We start from the raw sequence: 23273 nt of genomic DNA, 5'->3' as shown, positions 1-23273 counted from the left end.
GCCCCTCCACCAGCTCCAGCTGCTTACCAGCCTACCCACCATCCCAGGAACTCGGGATGCATTATTTTATTATTTTATTTTATTTTATTTTATTTTATTTTGTTTTGTTTTGTTTTGTTTTGTTTTGTTTTATTTTATTTTATTTTATTTTATTTTCAATACACAATGAAGGTTTTAGTGGGTATATATCTATATACACATAGTAAAATACATGATGAAGGTTATAGAGGAGATACTTTTAGTAAAATATATCTAAGAAATAATAGAAAAGAAGGTATAGTAATAGAACATATCAATGAAAGAATAGAAGAAGAGATATAGGAATAGAAGAAAGGTATAGGAGATATAGGAGAGCAATAGGACAGGGAACAGAAGGCACTCTAGTGCACTTGTACTCGCCCCTTACTGACCTCTTAGGAATCTGGATAGGTCAACCATAGATAATCTAAGGGTAAAGTGTTGGGGGTTTGGGGATGACACTATGGAGTCCGGTAATGAGTTCCACGCTTCGACAACTCGGTTACTGAAGTCATATTTTTTACAGTCAAGTTTGGAGCGGTTAATATTAAGTTTAAATCTGTTGTGTTGTCCGCTCACCTGCACCCTTTAGCCTTATCGTTGTGGCAGCAGAAGTGCAATGAATGTTGAACCTTTGAAATGAGCAGAACAAGAAGTGTGGCTGGCTGGTGAAAGATAAGGAGGTGGGGAAGGGCGATGAGGTGATGTGGGCAGCATCTCCTCCCCAGGGTGCCCATCAGTTGGACAAAACCAGCCAAGTGGGAAGTGGCTGGGAGGAAATGGGTGAGGGGCATTGCAAGGGGCGGGGTTTAATCCCACTACTCTGTGGACCAGATACATTTGATAAACAGGTATTATCCAGCCCAAAGACCATAGTTTGAGGACCCCAGTCTTCGTGGATTTATAAGATGTCTGTCACAGTATCTCTTAATTGATTCTTTACCATCACAAAGGTCAGTTTTGACACAGATTGACTCAGAATTGAATCCAGTTTTGATAAAAGACAAGTAACTAAGTCCTTTAGATTTTTAAACAGGGGCCAGTTCACTGTGTCTCAGATTGTTGGGGAGCCAGACTGGGTGGGTGGGCGTGGTTAGGTGGTCATGTGACTGGATGGGTCTAGCTAGCTGGCCATGTCACTAGGTGGGTGTGTCCAATTGAACAGTCCATTTAACAATATACACAAATTAAACTTTAATTTGTTTTGCTCCTGGGGGTGTTTTATTTGCTTTTGTTTGCACGCTTCTCTTTTGGTGGACTTTTCTTTTTATTAGATCATTTTTTCAGTTGTTTAGGAGTCAGTGGTCCACTTCAGGAAACTCAAATTTTGCAGAAATTCTTCTCAGCTCCAAGGAGCTCACAATCAACAAGTCTCTCTCTGTCTCTTTTCTCTCACTCTCTCTCTCTCTGTCTATGTCTGTCTATCTATCTCTCTCCCTCTCTCTCTCTTTCTCTCTCTCTTTCTCTCTCTCTTTTTCTCTCTCTCTCTCTTTCTCTATCAGGGGAGGTAAAAAAACGGGCCTGTTTTTGACTCCCAGGACATCCATGCACCCCATTTTTTACATTTACTACCACTTTTGCGGGCCAAAAATGGGCAAAAATGGCTCAGGGTTTTTGGCCAGGAACAGGTGAAAATTGCCCATTTTTTGGCCTCACGGGACATCTGTGCACCCCATTTTCACCTCCTCCACCTCCAGAAGCATTTTGCAGGTCAAAATGCATTAAAATGGCCCATTTTTTTTGCCTCCCGGGGCATCTCTGACCTGTTTTTCACTTCTCCTGCCTCCAGAACATCTCTGCAGGCCAAAATTGTTGGCCTTATCTTCCAGTTTCAGCCCCCGACGCTTGCAAGTCCTGCACTCAGCCATAGGGTAGGATGGGTGATGTAGCCTTGTGGCCTTGCCCAGGGTTCATTAATGGCTTCGGCAGGCCGTATACAGCCCACAGCCCATAGTTAGGGGACCCTTGTTTTAGTTTATTCTTGGTCTCCAAATATCTACTGATTTGGGTTGGATCTGAGAACAAGTGGCACTAGCTACGGTTGTCATGGAGACTAGGAACTCCTGCGATATCCCTGATCCCAGGTTGTTGGCTGTAGCCTTTCTCGTAGGTCTAATACATTGGCAGGAATTGTGTGAATAGGCTTTTCTGAGAACAGCTATTAAAATAATGTGAATTTTACATGCCTCTTTACATAAACATGGCTCAGACAACTAATTAACCGCTATAGGCCCACTCCGATCCTGCATATAAAACGAGCCACTCATTCCATTGGTCTCAGATATGCAACCACAGCCCTTGGGGATATGATCAATTGACCCAAACGCTTAGTCTCTGAGCTTTAGCCGAAGCCTTAAATAACTGTTAAATAATGCATTTCTTGGCAGATGTTGGGAATCAGAGCTATCAGACTGAAAGAGCTGCTTTGTGTATTTGCTACAGTGTGCTATCACAAGAAAAGAGTTCACTGCTTTGTTACTTATCCTCTTCCCACTAGAATATGCTGAAAGAAACCAACAGTCCATCATTGAGCTGGTCCATAGCTAATTTCCACTGGGATCAAGTGTATTGGAAAACTCACAGAGATGGAGCTGGCATTGAAATTTTCTCTCTCTCTTTCTCTCTAGATTTTACATCTCTTACCCACCATTCTTCTACTGGACCTGTAGGAAAAAGAAAATAAATTAAAATGTCTGGGGGGGAGGGGAGTTACCTCTAGACTCAACCAAATTTGACCCAGATACTGAAAAGAGGGAAGAATAAATTAAATTCAGGAGAGACAGCTCTGTTCTTTATTCTAACCAAGAATATAATAAAAATAGGTTATCTGCCCTACCTTCCATTAGAGATTCTGTCCTTGTAAGAAAAGACTACACTACACAGATTATATCATATTAAGCAATATCTAAAATTTCCAAGGATTTACAGACACAAGAGAAAGATAATCATGAGGATGTTTCTGTAGAAGTGATCTTTTTGCACCTATAATAATTAATTATTATTATTGTTGTTGTTGTTATTATTAATTAGATTTGTATGCTGCCCCTCTCCGAGGACTCAGAGTGGCTCACGACAAGCAATACATATACAAATCCAATATTAAAAACAATTTTTCATAAACGTAGTAAAAAACAATCATACAATCTAGACAAACCACACATACATCGAAACAGCTAGGGGTGCCTGGTGACATAGATGGGTTTTCAGGAGTTTACGAAAGGCAAGTCCTAATCTCCAGGGGGTGTTGATTCCAGAGGGCCGGGGTCACCACAGAGAAGGCTCTTCCCCTGGGTCCCGCCAGACGATATTCTTTTGTCCGAAGAAAGCCAACTCTGTGGGACCTAATGGGTAGCTGGGATTCGTGCGGCAGAAGGCGGTCCCGGAGGTATTCTGGTCCAATGCCATGTAGGGCTTTATAGGACAAAACTTGTATAAACACTTGCACGAATGAAGAAGCTTTTTGGTGATTTTTATAACTTGCATTTTTTATAGCGGTAAATTTATCATTCAAAATTAGAAACCTAGAAGGCTAACCTGCTTTCACACACATATAACAAACAACTTACGGTTCTTAAGGTAACCACCAGAGACCTTGCACAAGTATCCCTAAAATATGGTGAATGGTTATTTAGAATAAACATGTTTAGTGGTTGCCTCCAAATTTTGGGATGCTCCCAGAGATATACTTGGCATCATTATCATTCTGGTTCCAGAAAAAGACACTTATATTCTTCCAAATATTTTATTAATATATTAATATCCCTATGGTGTTTTGAAAGTGTTTGTTTCTGTTATTATTCCATTATGTTTTAATATTTTATTGTTTCTCTTATTTGGTATGTTTTATATAATATTTTAATGTACAGTATTATTTCTACCAACTGTTTAACTCGCAGTTTGAAATGATTGCATTTTGTTTAACTGAGTTTTTTAATGGGGAGTTGAATAAAAAATGTTTTAAATAAATAATAATAAACTCAAGCTTCTGAAAAACATTGTTCCCTACTATAACTTAAGGAGAAATGCATCTCTGCTCTATAACAGGTGGCATACAGCCAATCAACTAAAAATACCTCTATCTCACCACATTTTTGGCTGAAGTCTATTATTGATACCAAGCACAAGTATTTATAAGTGGTTCCAGATTTTAATTAAAATACTTAATATTTTAAATTCTAAATGTGCTCAGCACTAAGAAGGATGAGTTCCTATGAAATATATGAGGGGAGTCATGTTTTATCAACTTAGGAATTCAGTTGCTCATGTCCCATTTTAATTTAATCTACTATAAGTCCCAGTTTCCCTCCTTGGTTCCTTAATATTTTCACGAACAAAAATCTCTCTCTTTTGCTTGATTTTAATATATACAAGGTTCCAGAGACAGAGTTGGAATATATCACAAAAATACCAACTTTCCATTGACATGATGGAAAATTGGTCTGGCAAGTTTGTAGTAACAAAATACAAAAAACCCAAAACTATGATGTTTTTAGAGGAGACCTTACATACGTAATGGCAAACCTATGGCATGCGTGCCACAGCTGATACACAGAACCATTTCTTCTGGCATATGAGCCATTGCCCTGACTCATTTTTGACTTGCATGGAGGCTCTGCGAGGGCATTTTCAGCCTCCAGAGGGCCTCTGGGGGATGGAGGACACTGTTTTCACCCTCCCCAGGAAAGCCTCTGGAGCTGGGGAGGGCAAAAAATGGGCCTACCAAGCCCCCTGGAAGTTGGGGAGGGGGGCATCTGCACATGTGCAGGAGGCGGGGCAGAGCAGGGGTGTGCAGGGGGGGGCAATTTATTTATTTATTTATTTATTTATTATTTGGATTTGTATGCCACCCCTCTCCGAAGACTCGGGGCGGCTCACAACAAGTGAAACAAATCATAAATAATCCAATTAATTAAAATATTTAAAGATTTAAAAAACCCCATATACTAACAGACACACACACAAGCATACCATGTATAAATTAAACGTGCCCAGGGGGAGATGTTTCAATTCCCCCATGCCTGATGGCAAAGGTGGGTTTTAAGGAGTTTACGGAAGGCAGGAAGAGTAGGGGCAGTTCTAATCTCTGGGGGGAGTTGGTTCCAGAGAGCCGGTGCCGCCACAGAGAAGGCTCTTCCCCTGGGGCCCGCCAACCGACATTGTTTAGTTGACAGGACCCGGAGAAGGCCCACTCTGTGGGACCTAATCGGTCGCTGGGATTCGTGCGGCAGGAGGCGGTCTCGGAGATATTCGAGGAGGGCTCACTTTCATGACCCGGAACTGGAAATTATGTAAGTGAGCCCCAAAGGCACCCCCTCTCCACCACCCCGGTCATATAGGCAGCAGGAATTGTGGCAAGGGGCAGCCAATAATCTTCCAAAAGATGCCCAATGGAGAACACACAGTTGCTACTGCTACACTTTCCCACCCCGCTACTGTCAAACAGTGACTGAGAAGAAATTAGTCAATTGATACATGCCGATCTAATTAACCCCAGATACGCCACATAACCAAAATACACTTCTCCGTCTTCCAGGGTGGAGTAGGCAAAAAAACAATCTAGACTCAAATGTGCTGAGATTGCAAAAAATTCCTAATTGACCCCCAAGTTAGGCTACCTTTAAGCACCCTAGGTTGAGTGGAGGATGGGTGGGTGTCTGCAATTGCTAGCAGCCAGGCCGAAGAAGAGAAGAGCAGGGCAGCTTGCCGGCCTTTTTAAAAAGGCCGCTCGCTATGCCCCGTCACTTCTGGCCATGTGACTGGCGCTGAGCGTTCTGGGAGGTCCCAGCACCCGGAAGTCAGTGCCTTGTTGGTCCGGCACCACCGCAAATGTCAGCCCCGCGCTGAGGGTGCGCAGCCTCTCAATTGCATTTATTGACATTTTCCGTATCCCATGATCATGTGGGGGTTTTTTAATTCCAGTTTTTGGCAAAACCACTGGTTTGCTTAACAATTGTAGCATCCACTTAATGATTGCAGATTTCATTTATTGGTTGCAATGATTTGCTGCTATAAAAAAGGTGGCTTGGCTACTATAAAAAAGGTCATAAAATTGGACTGGTCACATGGGTAGCCTGATTTACAACCATTCTGAATTACAACTGTGATGGTTAGGCTCCATTACAGTCATAATTCGAGAACTATCTGTAAAGAAGTAGTTTCCTATATCCTCACTGCACTTACTGTGTAAGAACATTTTAGTCTCTCTCTCTAAAGCAAATGTGTGAAACTTAAAGCATTTAGTGGCGCAGTGGTTAGAGTGCAGTACTACAGGCTGCTTCTGCTGATCACCAGCTGCCAGCAGTTTGGCAGATCGAATCTCACCAGGCTCAAGGTTGACTCAGCCTTCCATCCTTCCGACGTCAGTAAAATGAGGACCCAGATTATTGGGGGCAATATACTGACTCTGTAAAGCACTTAAAGGGGGTTGTAAAGCACTCTGAATCAGTATATAGATCTAAGTGCTATTGCTATTACATTGTCATTTCCCTTCGGTCCCGGGAGTAGATATGGCCAGTAATTACCCTATCTAATTATCAAAACCCTAAACAACAATTTCGGAGAAGGATATTAGGGGAAAATGTTTTTAGAGGGATTTCACTCACCAATAAATGTAGAGTCTGGTTTTCTCAAATATTAGTTTATCCATCTCAGCAAACTCTTGTCAATTTTATAAAGAATTTCTCCAGGGTAGGTAACACTAAATCTTTCTATTTTTCTGTTTACAATAATTTTGCCCCAGTAATCATATATTTAAATACCCTTTCATGGCATGGTCATCAATCCTAAAAAAATTCTGGTCTTGATTGAGTATTAATCTTTAACATCCACTAGCTTAGCTCATGTTAACAGTCTGTCATCTGCTGTATGCTGCCTCTGTTTGGTGAACTTAGGTAAATTTGTCCTATGGAGAAAAAAAAATATTCTGAAGGGAAATATAGTGACAGGATTTTCAAATACAATGTTCCCTTGATTTTCGTTGGTTCAAACTTCGCGAAAAGTCTATACCATGGTTTTTCAAAAATATTAATTAAAAAATACTTCCTGGTTTTTTCCCCTATACCATGGTTTTCCCCGCCCGATGACATCATATGTCATCGCCAAACTTTCGTCCACCTTTAATAAATATTTTTTAATAAACTTTAATATATAAACATGGTGAGTAATAATCTAAATCGTTGCCAAGTGAATGGTAAATTGTAATTTAGGGGTTTAAAGTGTTAAGGGAAGGCTTGTGATACTGTTCATAGCCAAAAATAGTGTATTTACTTCCTCATCTCTACTTCGCGGAAATTCGACTTTCGCGGGCGGTCCTGGAACGCATCCCCCGTGAAAATTGAGGGAACACTGTAATTTCAAAGAGTATTGCAAAGATAGGGAAGAAATAATTTATCTTTCTGTCTGCTGGGAATAAGTCTTTTGACTTAAAAAAAATCATAAGAAGCTAAATTATTATTATTATTGTAAAAAAATAAATCTTCCAAGCCAGAAGAGCAGACTGATGATGCAGAAACTCATTTAAATAATTTTTTTTCCTTGTGATTTTCAGGTAAAGGGTAGAATCACAATGGATGAGACCATTACAAAGAGGAAAAATGATGGGGTTGTATTTAAGGTGTCTCTTTGTTTTTAAAAACTGTATTGAATCTGTTCAGAATTGATATTATGACTTTTATTTGCTTCCATCTCAAATGAAGCAGAAAACCACTGCTGAGTTTTACAAGAATGAACTCTGGGAGCTGGGGGGGGGGGAAGAACCAACGGTCATATGGGGCCTCTTATTTGATGAAAGCCTGCTAAAATAGGGGGGAACAGACTGAAATGTAGGCGGTAGAAATGCGTATCTATTTTTTTGTCCATACAGTTCACATAGGTCAGATGATTTATTTGATTCTGGCAATAGCCTTGTGTTCCAATGGGAAATAATTATTTAAAATAATAAAATGGAATGAATTGGTAATATCAGGTCGATAGAGAAATCCTGGATTTACATTCATATCCTTTGCCCTTTAAAGAAATCGCTTTCTTCCCCTCCTTCCTTTGCCTCTAGCTTCAAGATGGAGAATAATTACCCTTCTCACAAGGGAGTCAAGCAGCCTCATTAATGGTTTGTAAAGTGCTTGGCAATCATCAGACTAAGAAGGACAGAACCTTGACAAATTATTTTTAGCCATTGAAAAAAAGCTGTTTCTAGAGATACTAGAGGCGGAAGGAGTGTGTGTGTGTGTGTGTGTGTGTGTGTGTGTGTGTGTGTGGTGTTGGTGTTGTTCCATCAGTTAGATAGTTGAAATCCACTGTGTATCTGCAAATTCCTTCAAGCAATTATTTGGTTTCCCAGGTTTCTGGCTAAGATACGGTGTAAGTAGACTGCAATATGTTACATCTCAATTAATGGCCACCTTTCTTTCTTTCTTTCTTTCTTTCTTTCTATCTATCTATCTATCTATCTATCTATCTATCTATCTATCTATCTATTTATTTATTTATTTATTTATTTATTTATTAGATTTGTATGCCGCCCCTCTCCGTAGACTCGGGGCGGCTCACAACAATGACAAAGACAATGTAAGAACGAATCTAATAATTTAAAAAACACTAAAAAACCCATTGTTAATTTATTTTATTTATTCATTCATTCATTTGTCCAATACACAAATACATAGGAAGAAAAATAGACATGTAGTAATATATATAAGGGTAAAAGTGAACTTAGAGGAGAGGATATATGAAAGAAATAAAATATATATGATAAGTGAGAGAAAGGAAAGACAATTGGACAGGGGACGAAAGGCACACCAGTGCACTTATGTACGCCCCTTTAAAAGCAAACATACCATGTATAAACTGTATAGGCCCAGGGGAGATGTCTCAGTTCCCCCATGCCTGATGGCAGAGGTGGGTCTTAAGAACTTTACGAAAGGCAAGGAGGGTGGGGGCAGTTCTAATCTCGGGGGGGGAGCTGGTTCCAGAGGGTCAGGGCCACCACAGAGAAGGCTTGATCACTCTGAATGGATGACAAAAAAAAAGCAGAACAGTCGGAAAGAGAGATGTTCAAAAATAATATAAAATAATATTTTTGGTGGGAAGACAGGAGCATTGTTGAAAAATATTGGTTGCTTCGTATTGTTATTTCCATTTGTTACGCTTTTGGATAGACCAGCGTTTCCCAACCAGTGTGCCGCGGCACACTAGTGTGCCGCGGGACATGGTCAGGTGTGTCGCGAGCCCGGCCTGGCTGGAGCTTCCCTGGCGGTGACGGGAAGTGAACTTTGGGGGCTCGGTAGGAGGGCGCCGGCCACTGTTGTTTCTAAGCTGCATGGGCGTGCGCCCACACAGTCATTAGGACCCCCCCAACAGAAATTTTTGAAGTGGCGCAAAGCCACGCAGTCCTGAATCGCTCCCTTCTCCGGCCAGCAAAGTTGGCTGCCCAGGAAAGTGCCGCCTTTGAAAAGCGCGCGTTTAAAAAGCGCGCGGTTTTCCCAGGCAGCCGGCTTGCTGGCCGGAGAAGCGAGCGATCCAGGACTGCGTGGCTTTGTGCCGTGATGATAACGGTGCCGTGGTGGCCTCCAAGTGCGGCCCTTCGTGGCGCCCCACCACCCGTTCCTGCAGGTAGAAGTCGGGCGGGGTACTGGGAGGCGAAGGCGGTGCGTGGCCGGGTGCTGAGCGCCATAGACACCTGGGAGGGCAAAGGGTTGGATGTGGCTGCTGCCTCTTAGGCAGAGGCAAAGGCAATGGTGGAGTTTGCGCTGGGGCCATGCAGGGCCGCTGATCCAGGGGGCCGCGGACCGGCAAGCCACCCTCCACTCTCTCTCCGCTCTCTCTTTCTCTCTATGTTGCCAGCGTGGTGCACGAGATAGAAAGAGAGAGAGAGAAAAAGGAGGGTTAGAGAGAAAGCAAGAGAGAAAGAGGAAGAGAGAAGGAAAGCGAGAGAGAGAAAGAGAGAGAAAGCAAGGGAGAGAGAAAGAAAGAATAAAAGAGATAGCAAGAGAGACAGAAAGAGAGAGAGAAAGAATGCAAAAGAGAGAAAGAGAGAAAGAAGGAGGGAAGGAGGGCGAGAGAAAGCAAAAAAGAGAGGAAGGAAGAAAGAAAGAGGGATGGAGAGAGAGGGAAAGAAAGAGATAGGGGAGAAATAGGGCGAAAGGGAGGAAGATAGGGGTTTTTTGTCCAAACATTTTTAGCCCTTCCCCCCGCTCGCCCCCCCCCCCCCCCCCGCTCAGTGTTCCCCAGGATTTTGTAAGTGTGAATAATGTGCCGCGGCTCAAAAAAGGTTGGGAAACACTGGGATAGACCACTAGGGAGACAGCATTGCATTTTGATGGGGAATCCTAACAACTGAATTCAAGCTTAAACTTAAACCTGTGGGCAAATTAGTGTCTCCCAGGGATGCATGTGCAACCTCTTTCTTCCTCTCTGAAGCCTGACCTACTTCACAAGGTTGATAGGGGAATAAATTACATGCTGGATGTTGTATACATTATCATCATAATAGCATGTAAAGAGAGCAGAGGCCAATACTCTCCTTCAATTACCCCATTTTTACTCACACCCAAACCCTCTTCAACAGGCCATTGACACAAATGGTTTCTACATTTGTAAATGGATTTTCTTCTTTTGTCTTCTTTTCTACAGTCTCCTGCACATTAATTCCTGAGGGTGTCTCAGGTCTGCAAAGCAGACAGAAGGAGAGGCTTTTAAGAGGGCTGGAATTTGATCCACTCGTTGGGTCCCATTGGTTTCACTTTGCAAGGGCATAGTTATTATCAAGTATCCCTCCCAGTTTATTAACAAAATGGTCATTGAAGATTTACTGGGGCGGGGTGTCCTTGTAAACGCACCCCAGTACAACTATCTGGATCTTTGCCTGCATTAAAGCAGTAAACCATCCTTCTTTGTATAATACTATTTATTTATTTATTTATTTATTTATTTATTTATTTATTTATTTATTTATTTATTTATTTATTTATTTATTTACTTACTTACTTACTTACTTACTTACTTACTTACTTACCTACCTACTTAGTTACTTATTTGTTTGTTTGTTTGTTTGTTTGTTTATTTGTTTGTTTGTTTGTTTGTTTGTTTGTTTATCTGTCTGTCTGTCTGTCTGTCTGTCTGTCTGTCTGTCTGTCTGTCTGTCTGTCTGTCTGTCTGTCTGTCTATTTATTTATTTATTTATTTATTTATTTATTTATTTATTTATTTATTTATTTATTTATTTATTTATTTATTTATTTATTTATTTATTTATTAGATTTCTATGCCGCCCTTCTCGAAATGATTCAGGGCAGCGACTATGGTTTGAAGTTATGAAGAACTGGAGGATGCATCATCATATTTTGTTTGTTTCATCAACCATGTTTAACTATGGTTAATTTAAAATCACTAGGAGGGCAGTTCCCACATTCTGCTAAGCCACAAACCATATGTTTACAAATCAATATCTAGATTGCTTATATTTGCATTAGTTCAAACAAGCCACTTTATGACATTGCAATCTGGGCCGCCGATAGACCGGTATTACTGGGAGTGGCGTCACGGGCCCGGCCAAATTGGAAAATGGGGGGGGCGGCGCCCGCCAAAAACTCTCCAACCCCGATTGAGACAAACTCTGCCTCTGCAGAGCTTCTCCGAGTCCGACCGCGGCCCGCACCTTCTTCCCACCCCCACGAGGAAAGAAGGCAGGGAGACCGGCAGACAGGCAGGGAGCCCCGGTGGCAGCCGCGGAAGGAAGAATGACCACGGGGTTGGCTCGGCCCTCCGGAAGCCAAGCCGTGCTGCTGGGGAAGCGGAATTGGGGAAACCGGGAGAGGGCTGAGCCCGGCCAGCTTATCCGCCGGCCTTGTGTCCCCCCCCCAAGGATTGCAAGGGCAAGAGAGCCGCGCCTTTTGGCCTCCAGAAGTGCTGGGCCGGGAGTTCGGGGGGCCCATGTGTCCCCTTCCCTACATCTATTTCTTCTTTTCTTTCTCCTTCCTACCTTCTTCCCTCCCTCCCTTCCTTCAGTCCTTCCTCTCTTACTCTCCCCTTTCATAAGTTTCCTTGCTTCCTTCCTCTGTTCCTATCCCTTCCCCCTTTCTTTCTTTTTCTTTCTTTCTTTCTTTCCTTCCTTCCTTCCCTCCATTTCTTGCTTCCCTTCTCCTTCCTCCCTTCTTTCCTCCCTCATTCCCTTCTTTCACTCCTTCCTCTCTTACTCTCCCCTTTCACACCTCTCCTTGCTTTCTTTGCACCCTTCCTCTGTTCCTGTCCCTTCCCTCTTTCCTTCCTTCCTTCCCACCCTCCATCCATTCATTCACCCATTCCTCTCTTGATCGCCCCTTTTACCATTCCTTCCTCCCTCCCTCCTTCCTTCATAGCTCGCCCTTTCAGATGGGAGTGCCCCCTCAAGACACCCGCCTGACTGCTGGTACCCTGCTTTTTCTCTCCCCTCGTCCTTTCCAGCTCCTCGCCGGTGGCTGCCGGCGGCTGCAGGGTGTGGGATCCCCCTCCCCTCTCCACTCGCTAGAAAGCACATGGTTTTGTCAACAAGGCCTCTTCCAAGAAGGGAGAAGTGCCAAGGAGCCGTAAATAAGCCTCGCTCCGCCTGACCTATGCCAGGAGGATCTTTCTTTCCCTCGTCGCTCCCGGTTCTTTCTTTCTCCTGGACGAGTCCACACAATCGGCTTAACCCAGTTCCTGAAATAGCCTATGGCAGTGCTTCCCAACCTTGACAACTTGAAGATATCTGGACTTCAACTCCCAGAATTCCCCAGCCAGCGTTTGCTGGCTGGGGAATTCTGGGAGTTGAAGTCCAGATATCTTCAAGTTGCCAAGGTTGGGAAACACTGGCCTATGGGACCGCCTCGCTTGGCGTGAAGCGGGAAATGATCCCCAGGGGATGGAGTGGTTTGGCGACTTAAAATAGTTTTAAAATGGCGGGGGGCAGACACTTAGGCTGTATGGGGCCCCAAAATTCCTGATGGTGGCCCTGTTTGGGGGGCAGTAGATTTAAAATGGCGGGAGGGGCAGACTTAGGCTGTATGGGGCCCCAAAATTCCTGATGGCGGCCCTGCACAGGACATTATATCCACATAACAGCACACATTCAGATGTCATACTATTTCCTGGTCTGAATTAAAAGGTGTTCATACACTACGACCAATGTATATCCATATATCAGTGATGGCAAACCTTTTTTTCTCTTGGCCTCTTACCTGATTTCCAACTCTGTCTCCCTAATCCTAACCAGAGGAAATGGTGGGGATTGGCTGCACATGCATTTACATATTTTGGGGGTGGGCTTATTTTCTGGGGGGTGGGTGGGTATTTTTTTGGAAACAGAGTATCTCTCTCTCTCTCTCTCTCTCTCTCTCTCTCTCTCTCTCTTTCTCTCATATCTCTATGTATCTAAAATCCACTTCTGAGATATGCATTGGTATATACCAGTGATGACGAACCTATGGCACGGGTGCCACAGGAGGCACACAAAGTCATATCTGCTGGCACGTGAGCCATTGCCAAACCTGCATTTGCCAGCCAGCTGATTTTTGGTTCACACAGAGGCTCTGAAAGGGCATTTTTGGTTTCCAGAGAGCCTCCGGGAGGATGGAGAGGGCATTTTTACCCTCCCCTGGCTCTAGGGAAGCCTTTGGAGCCTAGGGAGGGCAAATCATGAACCTAGTAGGCCCATCAAAAGTTGGGAAATAGGCCATTTCCCGCTTCCAGAAACCCTCCATGGGTGGGGGAAGCTGTTTTCGCCTCCCCAGGCATTGAATTATGGGTGTGGTCCCTCACACATGCACGATAGCATACACACACTCTCTCTTTTGGCACCCGAGGAAATACCCATCATGCTCCAACCATCCCAAAATAATGGATAATGGATGGATGAGTAGCCATTGGACTGGCAGACCTCTATTTTTTCCCCCTGACATTTAGAGGCCAAGGAGAAAGTGTAAGGGAGTGTCCAGTAGACATTCCCTTTTATGACTGGAGCTTCCTATTCTTAAAAGGGGAAATCTAAAAAAAATCCTCTTTTTTTATCCCAGCAATCACAAGCTACCCTTTTGATAACCAATATGCATTACTTCAAATCAGTATTTCTCACAGAGCATGGTGGCTCATATGGTTAGGATGCCAGGCTGGAGGTTAATAATAATAATAATAATAATAATAATAATAATAATAATAATAATAATAATAACAACAACAACAACAACTACTACTACTACTACTATTACTACTATTATTATTATTATTATTATTATTATTATTATTATTATTATTATTATTATTTATTAGATTTGTATGTCGCCCCTTTCCGAAGACTCGGAGGTTAGCAATCAAGATCCAAGGGAGCTACTGTCTTATGCTCCAGCTCCTTGATGGGGACATGAATGAAGCCCTCAGAAGCATACCTCAAAAAAGGTGTTGTCACCTTTAATCATTTCAAACCCAGAAGTATCTTAATCAGTGTCTTTGAACACAATTGGGACGCAAACCTCAACAACTTTTTAAAGAATTCCCCAGCCAGGGTTGGGGGAACAGATCTTAAAATAATTAAGATTGATAAATGCTATTTAAAGACAAGTGGAAAAGACTTCCAGGTAATATTTATTCATAGTTGTAACCTAGGCTATTAAGCCACCATAATTGCTCAAAGGCAAAACTTATTTAGAAAATATACATTTTGTTTATTTTTTGTACAGCAGTGGGGCAAACCTAAAAATATAATGAATTTTTTATTTGCAAGATGTAAATCTACCCACTTGCAACTGACGTGGTCTGAGCTTAGCAAAAATTAAAAGCAGCAGTAGGAACCAATTAAAAAATAGAAAATGTTGAGTTGGAGAAAATGAAATCTCAACAATTTAGTTGGTTTATTTAAAAAAGAGATTGGAGTAGTTGTTCCCTTCAAGAGGCCTCTAGCATTAAAAAAAATGAATCCCAAATTAACCCAGTTATAATTTAGTAGGAATATGTTTTATGAAGTTTTTAATTGGGGGACTTACACAGTGCAATGCTAATCCAATAAAAGCCAATCACATCCTTCTGATGTCAATTCTTTTATCTGGATTGGTAGCACATCTTAACTTAAATGAGAAATATTAGCCTATTGATAATTATTTGCTCATTCCTCACTTTTAAAAGATGTCTTGGGTTTAGCTTTTAAACTACAATAATCATAGAATAAAAATTAAATCAAACTGGATTAAGACAAAGTTAAAAAAAATTGGGAAGATTTTCATCATGATACTGGATTGATCTACGTTAACACTTTTAATGAATAGTTAGTGTGAAGGCCATACTTCATTAGCATTGAAAATGTTATACCTAGTCAGATAATGAAATAAGTCAAAACTCAAACTCAAAAAGCACAAAGGACTCTAAGGTCACATTTTATTTTATATTTATACTATATTTATATTATTTATATCACTATTTATTTAGTAAAATTTATTTCATAAAACAATTTATTTTTTCTTTCTTTTAAATTAAAAACAATAGCAAACAATTATTAAAAACATTAAAAACTAAAAAAATACATATCTCTACATCTACATCTAAGGCTTAACCTAGCTAAGAGAAAAAAATCTATTTACAATTTTTTTTAAAAAAAAATTACACATCTTGCTTTGGTGAATGTAGCTGGCAATGTGAATTACGATTTATTGGTTGTGCCAGACGTAAAAACAAAGATGATTTCTTAGTTTGCAACTGGTTGAAAACTTCAGTAATGCCATTCTCTCTATCACTATCACTGTCAATTGTAATCACAACAGAAGATAATGCAGAGGAATTGGTAACATTGGTAGACTTAATTCTTGTTGGTTTCTTTTTGTTGTACTTTGATGTACACTCCCCTTCGTAAACAATTTCCACACTTGGGTTTCTTGACTGCTTCTTATTTTTGTGCCAAGTCTCTGTTTCAGGTTGTCTCTCTACAACACTGGTGGCTTTTGCACAAACAGTACGATCCTTCGGTAAGGATTTCTTTACAGCATAGTTTTCTACTACTGAAGATGTTTCGGCGCTACTTCTCTGGCTTCTCTCCAAGTGATGAGTTTTATATTTTCTTTTCCCACCCGGCTTTTCAGAACCTCTATCAGAATGCCTAGAACCTATGGATCTGCTGCTAAATGGACTTCTTGATCTGCTGCTAGATGGACTGCTAAATCGACTTCTTGACCAATTTCTCGATCTACCTCTTTCATAACCCCTGACTGCATTTGGATTATATAAAGCATATTTTCTGCTTTTGGGGTAATCATCTCTTAAGTAATAATCCGTGTCTTTACTCCTGGAAGTCCCACCATACTCTCTGCTTTGAGATTGTGACCAGCTTAAATCTCTAAGCTCAGTGTTTTCACTACTTGGAGAAAAAGATTGGGACCTACTCTTTTCTCGAGTTGATCTCTTTTTATTATTTTTGTGCTTATGTCTACTGCCGTCTCTTTTCTTTTTTCGTTTTTCCCTGCTGCGATGCTTCCTCTTCCTTTTCGAACTGTGATGCTCTCTATCGGAATGCTGCCCATGCAATTCATGTTTCCTTCTTCTGGATGAATTGGGTTCATAACAGGCTTCCTTTGAAGAAAAACTTTGCGATGATGATGCTCCTCTGATTTTAATCTCATCTTTTATGATCCTCTTCAATTTTCTGTTTTCATCGGAGAGACATTCATTAACTTTATTAGCAATACCATCTTTGGATCCAGAAGATGGCGAAGCAGATCTACTGACATGTCTCAGGCTAAAACTGCAGAATTGCATAGGCTGCACTTTATCTGTATCTTCCTTTCTGTCATAATTGGCTGAAACCTCAGAGTCTGAGGACGACTGAACAAGCTCGGGGGTTCTCTCAGCTAATGGTTTGCCGTAGTCCACAATTATACAGTTATCCGATGAATCAGAGCTGTCACAGTTCACCTCTATATTTGTGTCTTGTGACATCTGCAACTCTGTTCTATTTCCAACAGGCTCTTCATCAGAGCTTTCCCAAGTGTTTAATGCAGTTGCTGGAGAAACATGCACTTGCTCTGGGGTAGAACAGGAGGGACCTGGTGATTCATCATCCCAGGGTGCTGCAATCCCAGAGCTGCAATCGGGTGCCTGGGTTCTGGGTTCATCAGGTGATATCATGGTTATTGAAGATTCAGATAGACTTCCTTCTTCTCGTGATAGAACGGGGCAATGATAATTGGCACGTTCATCATACACGTCAATATTAAATGGAAATCTGGCAAAATTTATAAATTCATGTAAGAAATGCTGTGTGCTTTGAGCTAAGAAACGCTGAAGTTCATTGGCAAATGCCGGGCTTTCCAGGTCAAATTTGACCAAATTGCTCATTATGATATCCTGAATTACATTAATGAGCGATCCATGAATTCCGTAGAGTACTGTAAGTTCCCGTGTTAGCCATGGTACCAACCTATGAAGGCAGGCAGGATTCCTGTGGAAAAATTCAGCCGATATGTCTCTATAACGCCCTCCATCTTCAATGCTTCTCAAACGCGTGCCAGAACGATACAGAGCTTTTCGAAAGCTAGTCATCTCTTGCTCTTCAATGTGCCACATAAATCTGTCTTCCAAACTAGCTTGTCGCCTTGACGCAAGCCGCCTGATCATCTGATGCATTTCTGCATCTCTCTGCCTTATTGTCTGGGTTGAAAAGCCTTCAAACAAGATCCCACAATTTGGGGAAGATGTTGTCCTTCGAGGAGAGGAAGATCTCTGGGAATTAACACTCGCAGGATGTTCTCCTGTTAACGTACCGTTAGGATTAGCAAAAGATTCTATTTCTGAAGGCCTCACAGAATGCACCTTGTAGTCGTCTACAGTCATGCTGTGCACGATGGAATCAAAGGGCTGTTTGCAGAGTGGGCATTCTGCTTTGTTCTTGGACCACTCCAACACACACCGGTAGCAGAATCTGTGCCAGCACTCATCCAAGTAGGCCACATTTTCAAACATGTCCAGGCAGATCGGGCACTTTGAATCTGGAGATATTTCCTCTGGCATTGTCTACTGCAGCCTATTGATGCCAGATAAGAGTGAATTATCCTTTGGGAAAAAATCTGCCAGGCCCTGAAAAAGAAAAAGAAAAATACAACCATCAATGTAAGCTTGACGCAAGTTGTGTGTTTGTATTGAAAAGTACAATGTAAAAGTAGCAACAATTTATCAAGCTGAATTTATTTCCTGCAAGGCTGTTATTTCATTACTTATTCAGAGACCTATTCTTATCTTCGGAGAGGGGCGGCATACAAATCTAATAAATTATTATTATTATTATTATTATTATTATTATTATTATTATTATCTCCTAGGACAAATGGGCCCATACTGTTGATTAGAACAGGCATGAAAACCTTTTGTTAACCTTAGGCTACAAAAGTGAGATTCCTTGCTACCCTGTGCTGTTTTGTTTTTTCTTTACTTATTATGCATTACTAACTTTATTGAGATTTGTGTGAGCCATGTGAGCTGCCCAACGTCTTTGACAGAGCGTCCAGGGGGAAAGCAGTTTGAAATTCTCTGATATTTCCCTGACATTTCCCTGTAACTTGCAATATAGTTAAGGCACAGTCATAGATGACATCATACTAAATGGCTAAACCATGGAGAAATATCGGTAACTGAAGAAGCAACTTGTTGCCAGAATTATGCTCATTCTTCCTTGACTTTGCCAGGCGGTGTGATCTGATTTTTTAAACAAAATTTTCTCTGATTTTCAAACATTTATTCTGGGTTTTTTTTCATGAATTCCCTGATAATTCCCTGATATTTCCCAAACTGCCAATTTCCCCGATAGTTCCCTGATTTACGCTTTCCAGGTTTGCTGGACATCCTGCTTTGAGCAGCAAAGAAGTTAAATAACCATTTATCAATTGTTGTTTGTAACTCATGATTAATGAGTGTAGCTGTCCTTTTAATGGCTGTTTATATTGTGAGCCTATGCACTGGAGACAAATATCCTGTGTCTGCGCAAGGGTGTCCACACTTGGCCAATAAAAAATTCCATTCTAATCTATTTTCATCAGAAATTGGAAACCTGGCAAAGGATATGGTATTCTGAATTAAAACTCTCAAAAAGCAGATAGATATAAAAGCAGATTAAAAATACTAACGGGGCTGGCTGAATCCTCGGAGTGAGAAGAAGATTGATTTACATCTCACATCACTATGAGTTGCCTAAAAGGGCTGGGCAATCTTCAAAGCCTCTAAGTCAGAAGAAGAGTCACTTCAGGGAAAGGAAAAGAAAGAAAGGAGAGGAAGTAGAAAGATAGGAGGAGATAGAGGTTGGAGAGGTTGGAGAAGGAAGGGGGCCAGAAAGTCAAATAAAGTAGGAGGAGGAGGAGGAAGAGAAGGGAAAGGAAGGCTGAGCGAACAGAAAATGGAAGTTCAGACTGGCAGATTTTAATAGTTCAGATTGAAGTCAAAGCAAAATACTTTTAGTGTTTTCTATTATTATGTTTGGGTTATATGGATGCAATCATTTGATGTACGATGGAGAAAATTCAAAAAAATTTAAAAAAGAAGAAGAGTCACTTGCGCGTCAAACTTACTACGCGATATCTAAACAAGACGGAGCCTGGCAATAATCCTCGAAAGCAACGTCACCGCCCAGATTCATTCAACCCAACAGCTTCTTCGCCAGGACGGAGAGAAACTGAAGGTGGGCAACAGCGGGGCTGCTTATTTAAACCCTCCCGGCAGCCAATCAGCAACCGGAACGAGACCCAGACTTATCCAGTATGTGAACGCGCCGTCGCTTGAGAGACTGTTAAACTGACTCTCGCGGGCAAGAAGACCCTCGCCCGGCTCTCCCCTCCTCAGTGGGAAAGTGCCCTGAAAAGCCAGACTTTTCGCCAGGCGTCCCCCAAGAAGCGACCCTAACTTACCAGTTTGGACCGTCGGCACCAGCGGCGACTGCCATTGGCGCCGGCGGTTTGGCTCCGTCGCTCTCGAGGGTCCCACATGGACGGCGGCAGCGCCAGCATAAACCCCTACATAAGCGCGCCATTGTGCCTACCGTCCTGTTGTCTTTTTAAAATCATTTCTTTCTATGTTATGTTTATATAAACTACTATCCTATAGTTGATTGACAAAAAAATAAACAAGTAAGCAGACAACGAGGAGGCCCCCCTGCCGTTTTCCCCCGCCCTGCTCTAAGAGCTGTTTCTGGTCTGTGCCCCAATGTTTCGGACCCCAGCTCTCCGCTCAGGATGAACAGCGGTTATCAACCTGTAATTTGGGCTGTTAATGTCTCCCACAAGCCAAAATGTCAGCGTCCCAATTGAAGAAATAAAGTCCAAATGTAGCGTTTATGGTTGTGGCTGAAAAGTTCAATGTCTCATCCCTCCACAAGACTTTGTGCCACAAGGTTTGAGGCTTGTCTCTGTACGGTTTGACATATTGTAAATGGGACATATTGTGGCATTTGCATAGTAATGGCTTTCTTCTGGCGACCATTCAGCCTATTTTTCTTCAAGTGCCCCCTTATTGTGCATCTTGCAACAGCCTCAACACGTTTTCAGAGTATCCTATATTTAACCTGAAATTATTTGTGGGGTTTTCTTTGCATCCCGAAGATGCAGCAGGCCAAAGTTTCCAGTTCAAAGCAATGGTTTTGGCTTGACATGAAGGTTGAGTGATTCAACTGCCCCCCTCCAGTTCTCTCCCAAAAACTGAAAAAGGAGAACAAGTGGTTCTTCAACAGATAAGGGGAGCTATATCTATATACAGGGTGGCCCAGATTACAGACACTTCTCAATTTAAAGACCACAACTGGAGCCCAATATTTCTGCTGCTAAGTGAGACATTGGTGAAGTGAGTTTTGCCCCAATTTTTCACCATTTTCAAGTGAAGCACTGCAATTAAGTCAATCTGGCTTCCTTCCCCTTTTGCTTGTGAAGAGATGAGCACCCACGCCCTCCTCAGTGGTTCTGAACCTTTCTAATACCGTGACCCCTTAATACAGTTCCTCATGTTGTGGTGACCCCAGGGCCACCATCAGGAATTTTGGGGCCCCATACAGCCTAAGTATCTGCCCCCCCCGGCCATTTTAAAACTACTGCCCCAAATCCCGTGCCATGCCCACCATGGCCACATACCCTGGGCAAGCCCTCCCCCAGCCCTCTGAGGTCAAACACAGCCCTGATGTCTGCTGGAAGTTTGTTCCAAGCATCTACTACTCTTTCAGTGAAATAATGTTTTCTCAGGTTGCTTTTGATCTTTCCCCCAACTAACTTCAGATTGTGTCCCCTTGTCCTTGTGTTCACTTTCCTATTAAAAACACTTCCCTCCTGGACCTTATTTAACCCTTTAACATATTTAAATGTTTCGATCCTGTCCCCCCTTTTCCTTCTGTCCTCCAGACTATACAGATTGAGTTCATGAAGTCTTTCCTGATACGTTTTATGCTTAAGACCTTCCACCATTCTTCATTTCTCTCTCTTTCTATCTCTCTCTTTCTCTATCTTGCTTTCTTCCTCTCTCTCACTCTCTTCCTTCCTCTCTCATCTCTCTCTCTCTTTCTTTCTCTATCTCTCTCTTTCTCTATCTTGCTTTCTTCCTCTCTCATCTCTTACTTTCTTTCTCTCTATCTTTCTCTATCTTGCTTTCTTCCTCTCTCACACTCTTCCTTCCTCTCCCATCTCTCTCTCTTTTCTTTCTCTCTTTCTCTATCTCTCCCCCTCTTTCTCTCTCTCTCTTTTTCTCACTTTCCCTCTGTTGTTTTCTTTCTCTCTCTCTCTTGCTTTCTCTCTCACACTCTTTCTCTCTCTCGTTCTCTTTCTCTTGCTATCTCTTTCTCTCCCCCTATTTCTCTCTCCCTCTCTCTCTCTCTCTCTATCTTGTTCTGTCATCGCTCTCACTCTCTCTCATTCTCCGGAGGCTGGCGAAAGTAATTTTCAATTACTTTCAATTGTAATTTTCAATTACAATCAACCTATCTCTCCTTCCTTCCTTTCCCCCCTCCCTCTTTTCCTTTCCTTCCTTTCCTTCCCCTTTCTCCTTCTTTCCCTTCTTCCTTCATTCCAACCAACCTATCTCTTCTTCCTGTTTCCTTCTCCTCCCTCTTCCCCTTCCTTCCCCTCCATCTTTCCCTTCCTATTTTTCCTTCCTTCCTTCCCTTCTGTGTCCTCCCGGCCCTCTCTTTCCCTCCCCTCCCCTCCCTTTCCTCGACGAGGGCAGCCCGTAGAGTCACACCCATCCCGGGCCGAGTTACAAGAGCCGCAGCCGGGCGGGGAGCGGCCCACTCGCTTCGTTCCCGCTGCGGCAGGGCTCGGTCGGGAGCCCGCTGGTCAGGGCTCGGTCGCCGCCACCAGGAATCCAGGAAACCAGGGTCAGGGGTCTCTGGGGCGTCGCACCGGAACGGCGCCTGGAATGTCGGGCGCGCAGGCTGACGCGCGCTCTCCCCATCCCCCTGCTGCCAGCCCAACCCGGAAAATTCAAAGTAAGAAAAACCTTCGCTCTTACTTTGAATGTTCCGGGCAGCCTTCGCGGGCCGGCGGCCCCCGCTGTGAGAATGCCTGCAGAGAAGACAGAGGCGGAGCAGGCGAACGGGCAGGCAAGGGCAGCGGCGAGTAGCCAGGGGGGCACGAGGGGGCTAGAGGCGCGGGGGTCCCGGGGCAGCCGCGGCTTCGTGTGCGCCCTTGGAAAAGGGTGCGCGGGAGGGCCTTTTGGGGGATGCTGGCGCATGCGTGCGAAGCCTACAACTTGCGCTTGTGTTAAATTTTGTTTCTTTCCTAAGCAGCCTTCTGTGTAAAAAAATCCATTTGGGAACGACTCGTTCCCAAATGGATTTTTTTACACAGAAGGCTGCTTAGGAAAGAAACAAAATTTAACACAAGCGCAACCGCCACCCCGAAGGGGCTCCTACCTTCGCCGCACGCTTTATTCTGGGACTGGAGGACCGCGCTGCCAAAGGCTTTGTCGGGGCTTCGAGTCCTGCCTCGCGAGGGCCAGAGGGCCCGCCTTTTTCATTGGTAAGGCAGGCGGCCGGCAGGAGAGGGCCGGTACTGCGCATGTGCGCCAGGAGGCCGGCGGGCAAAACCGGGGCCCCCTCATTGGTCAATTTCACCGGGCCCATGACGCCACTCCCAGTAGTACCGCCCTATCGGCGGCCCTGGGTGACCCCCAACCATAAGTCTAGCGCCAATTCTCCCAACAGAGCTTTAAGCTGATTGGCAGGAAGATCAGAGGGACACTCCCACTATAAACACCTGATTGGTCGGATTGTAAAAATATGTTCCAAGGTGCCAGAATAGAGGCTTTCG

At 43.0% G+C, this 23273-nt stretch overlaps 1 protein-coding gene across 1 annotated transcript; it reads right to left on the bottom strand.

Annotated features, from left to right (window-relative positions):
- Positions 1-15612: 15612 nt before the first annotated feature.
- Positions 15613-19973, bottom strand: LOC139153118 (E3 ubiquitin-protein ligase Topors-like). The gene is given in 2 exon segments (XM_070726706.1): positions 15613-18078; positions 19896-19973. Coding segments are annotated over 2 exon segments (2544 nt in total).
- Positions 19974-23273: the final 3300 nt, after the last annotated feature.

This window comes from Erythrolamprus reginae, chromosome Z (genome assembly GCF_031021105.1).
Source record: "Erythrolamprus reginae isolate rEryReg1 chromosome Z, rEryReg1.hap1, whole genome shotgun sequence".
NCBI lineage: Eukaryota > Metazoa > Chordata > Lepidosauria > Squamata > Dipsadidae > Erythrolamprus > Erythrolamprus reginae.
This window is presented reverse-complemented; position numbering and strand designations above follow the sequence as displayed.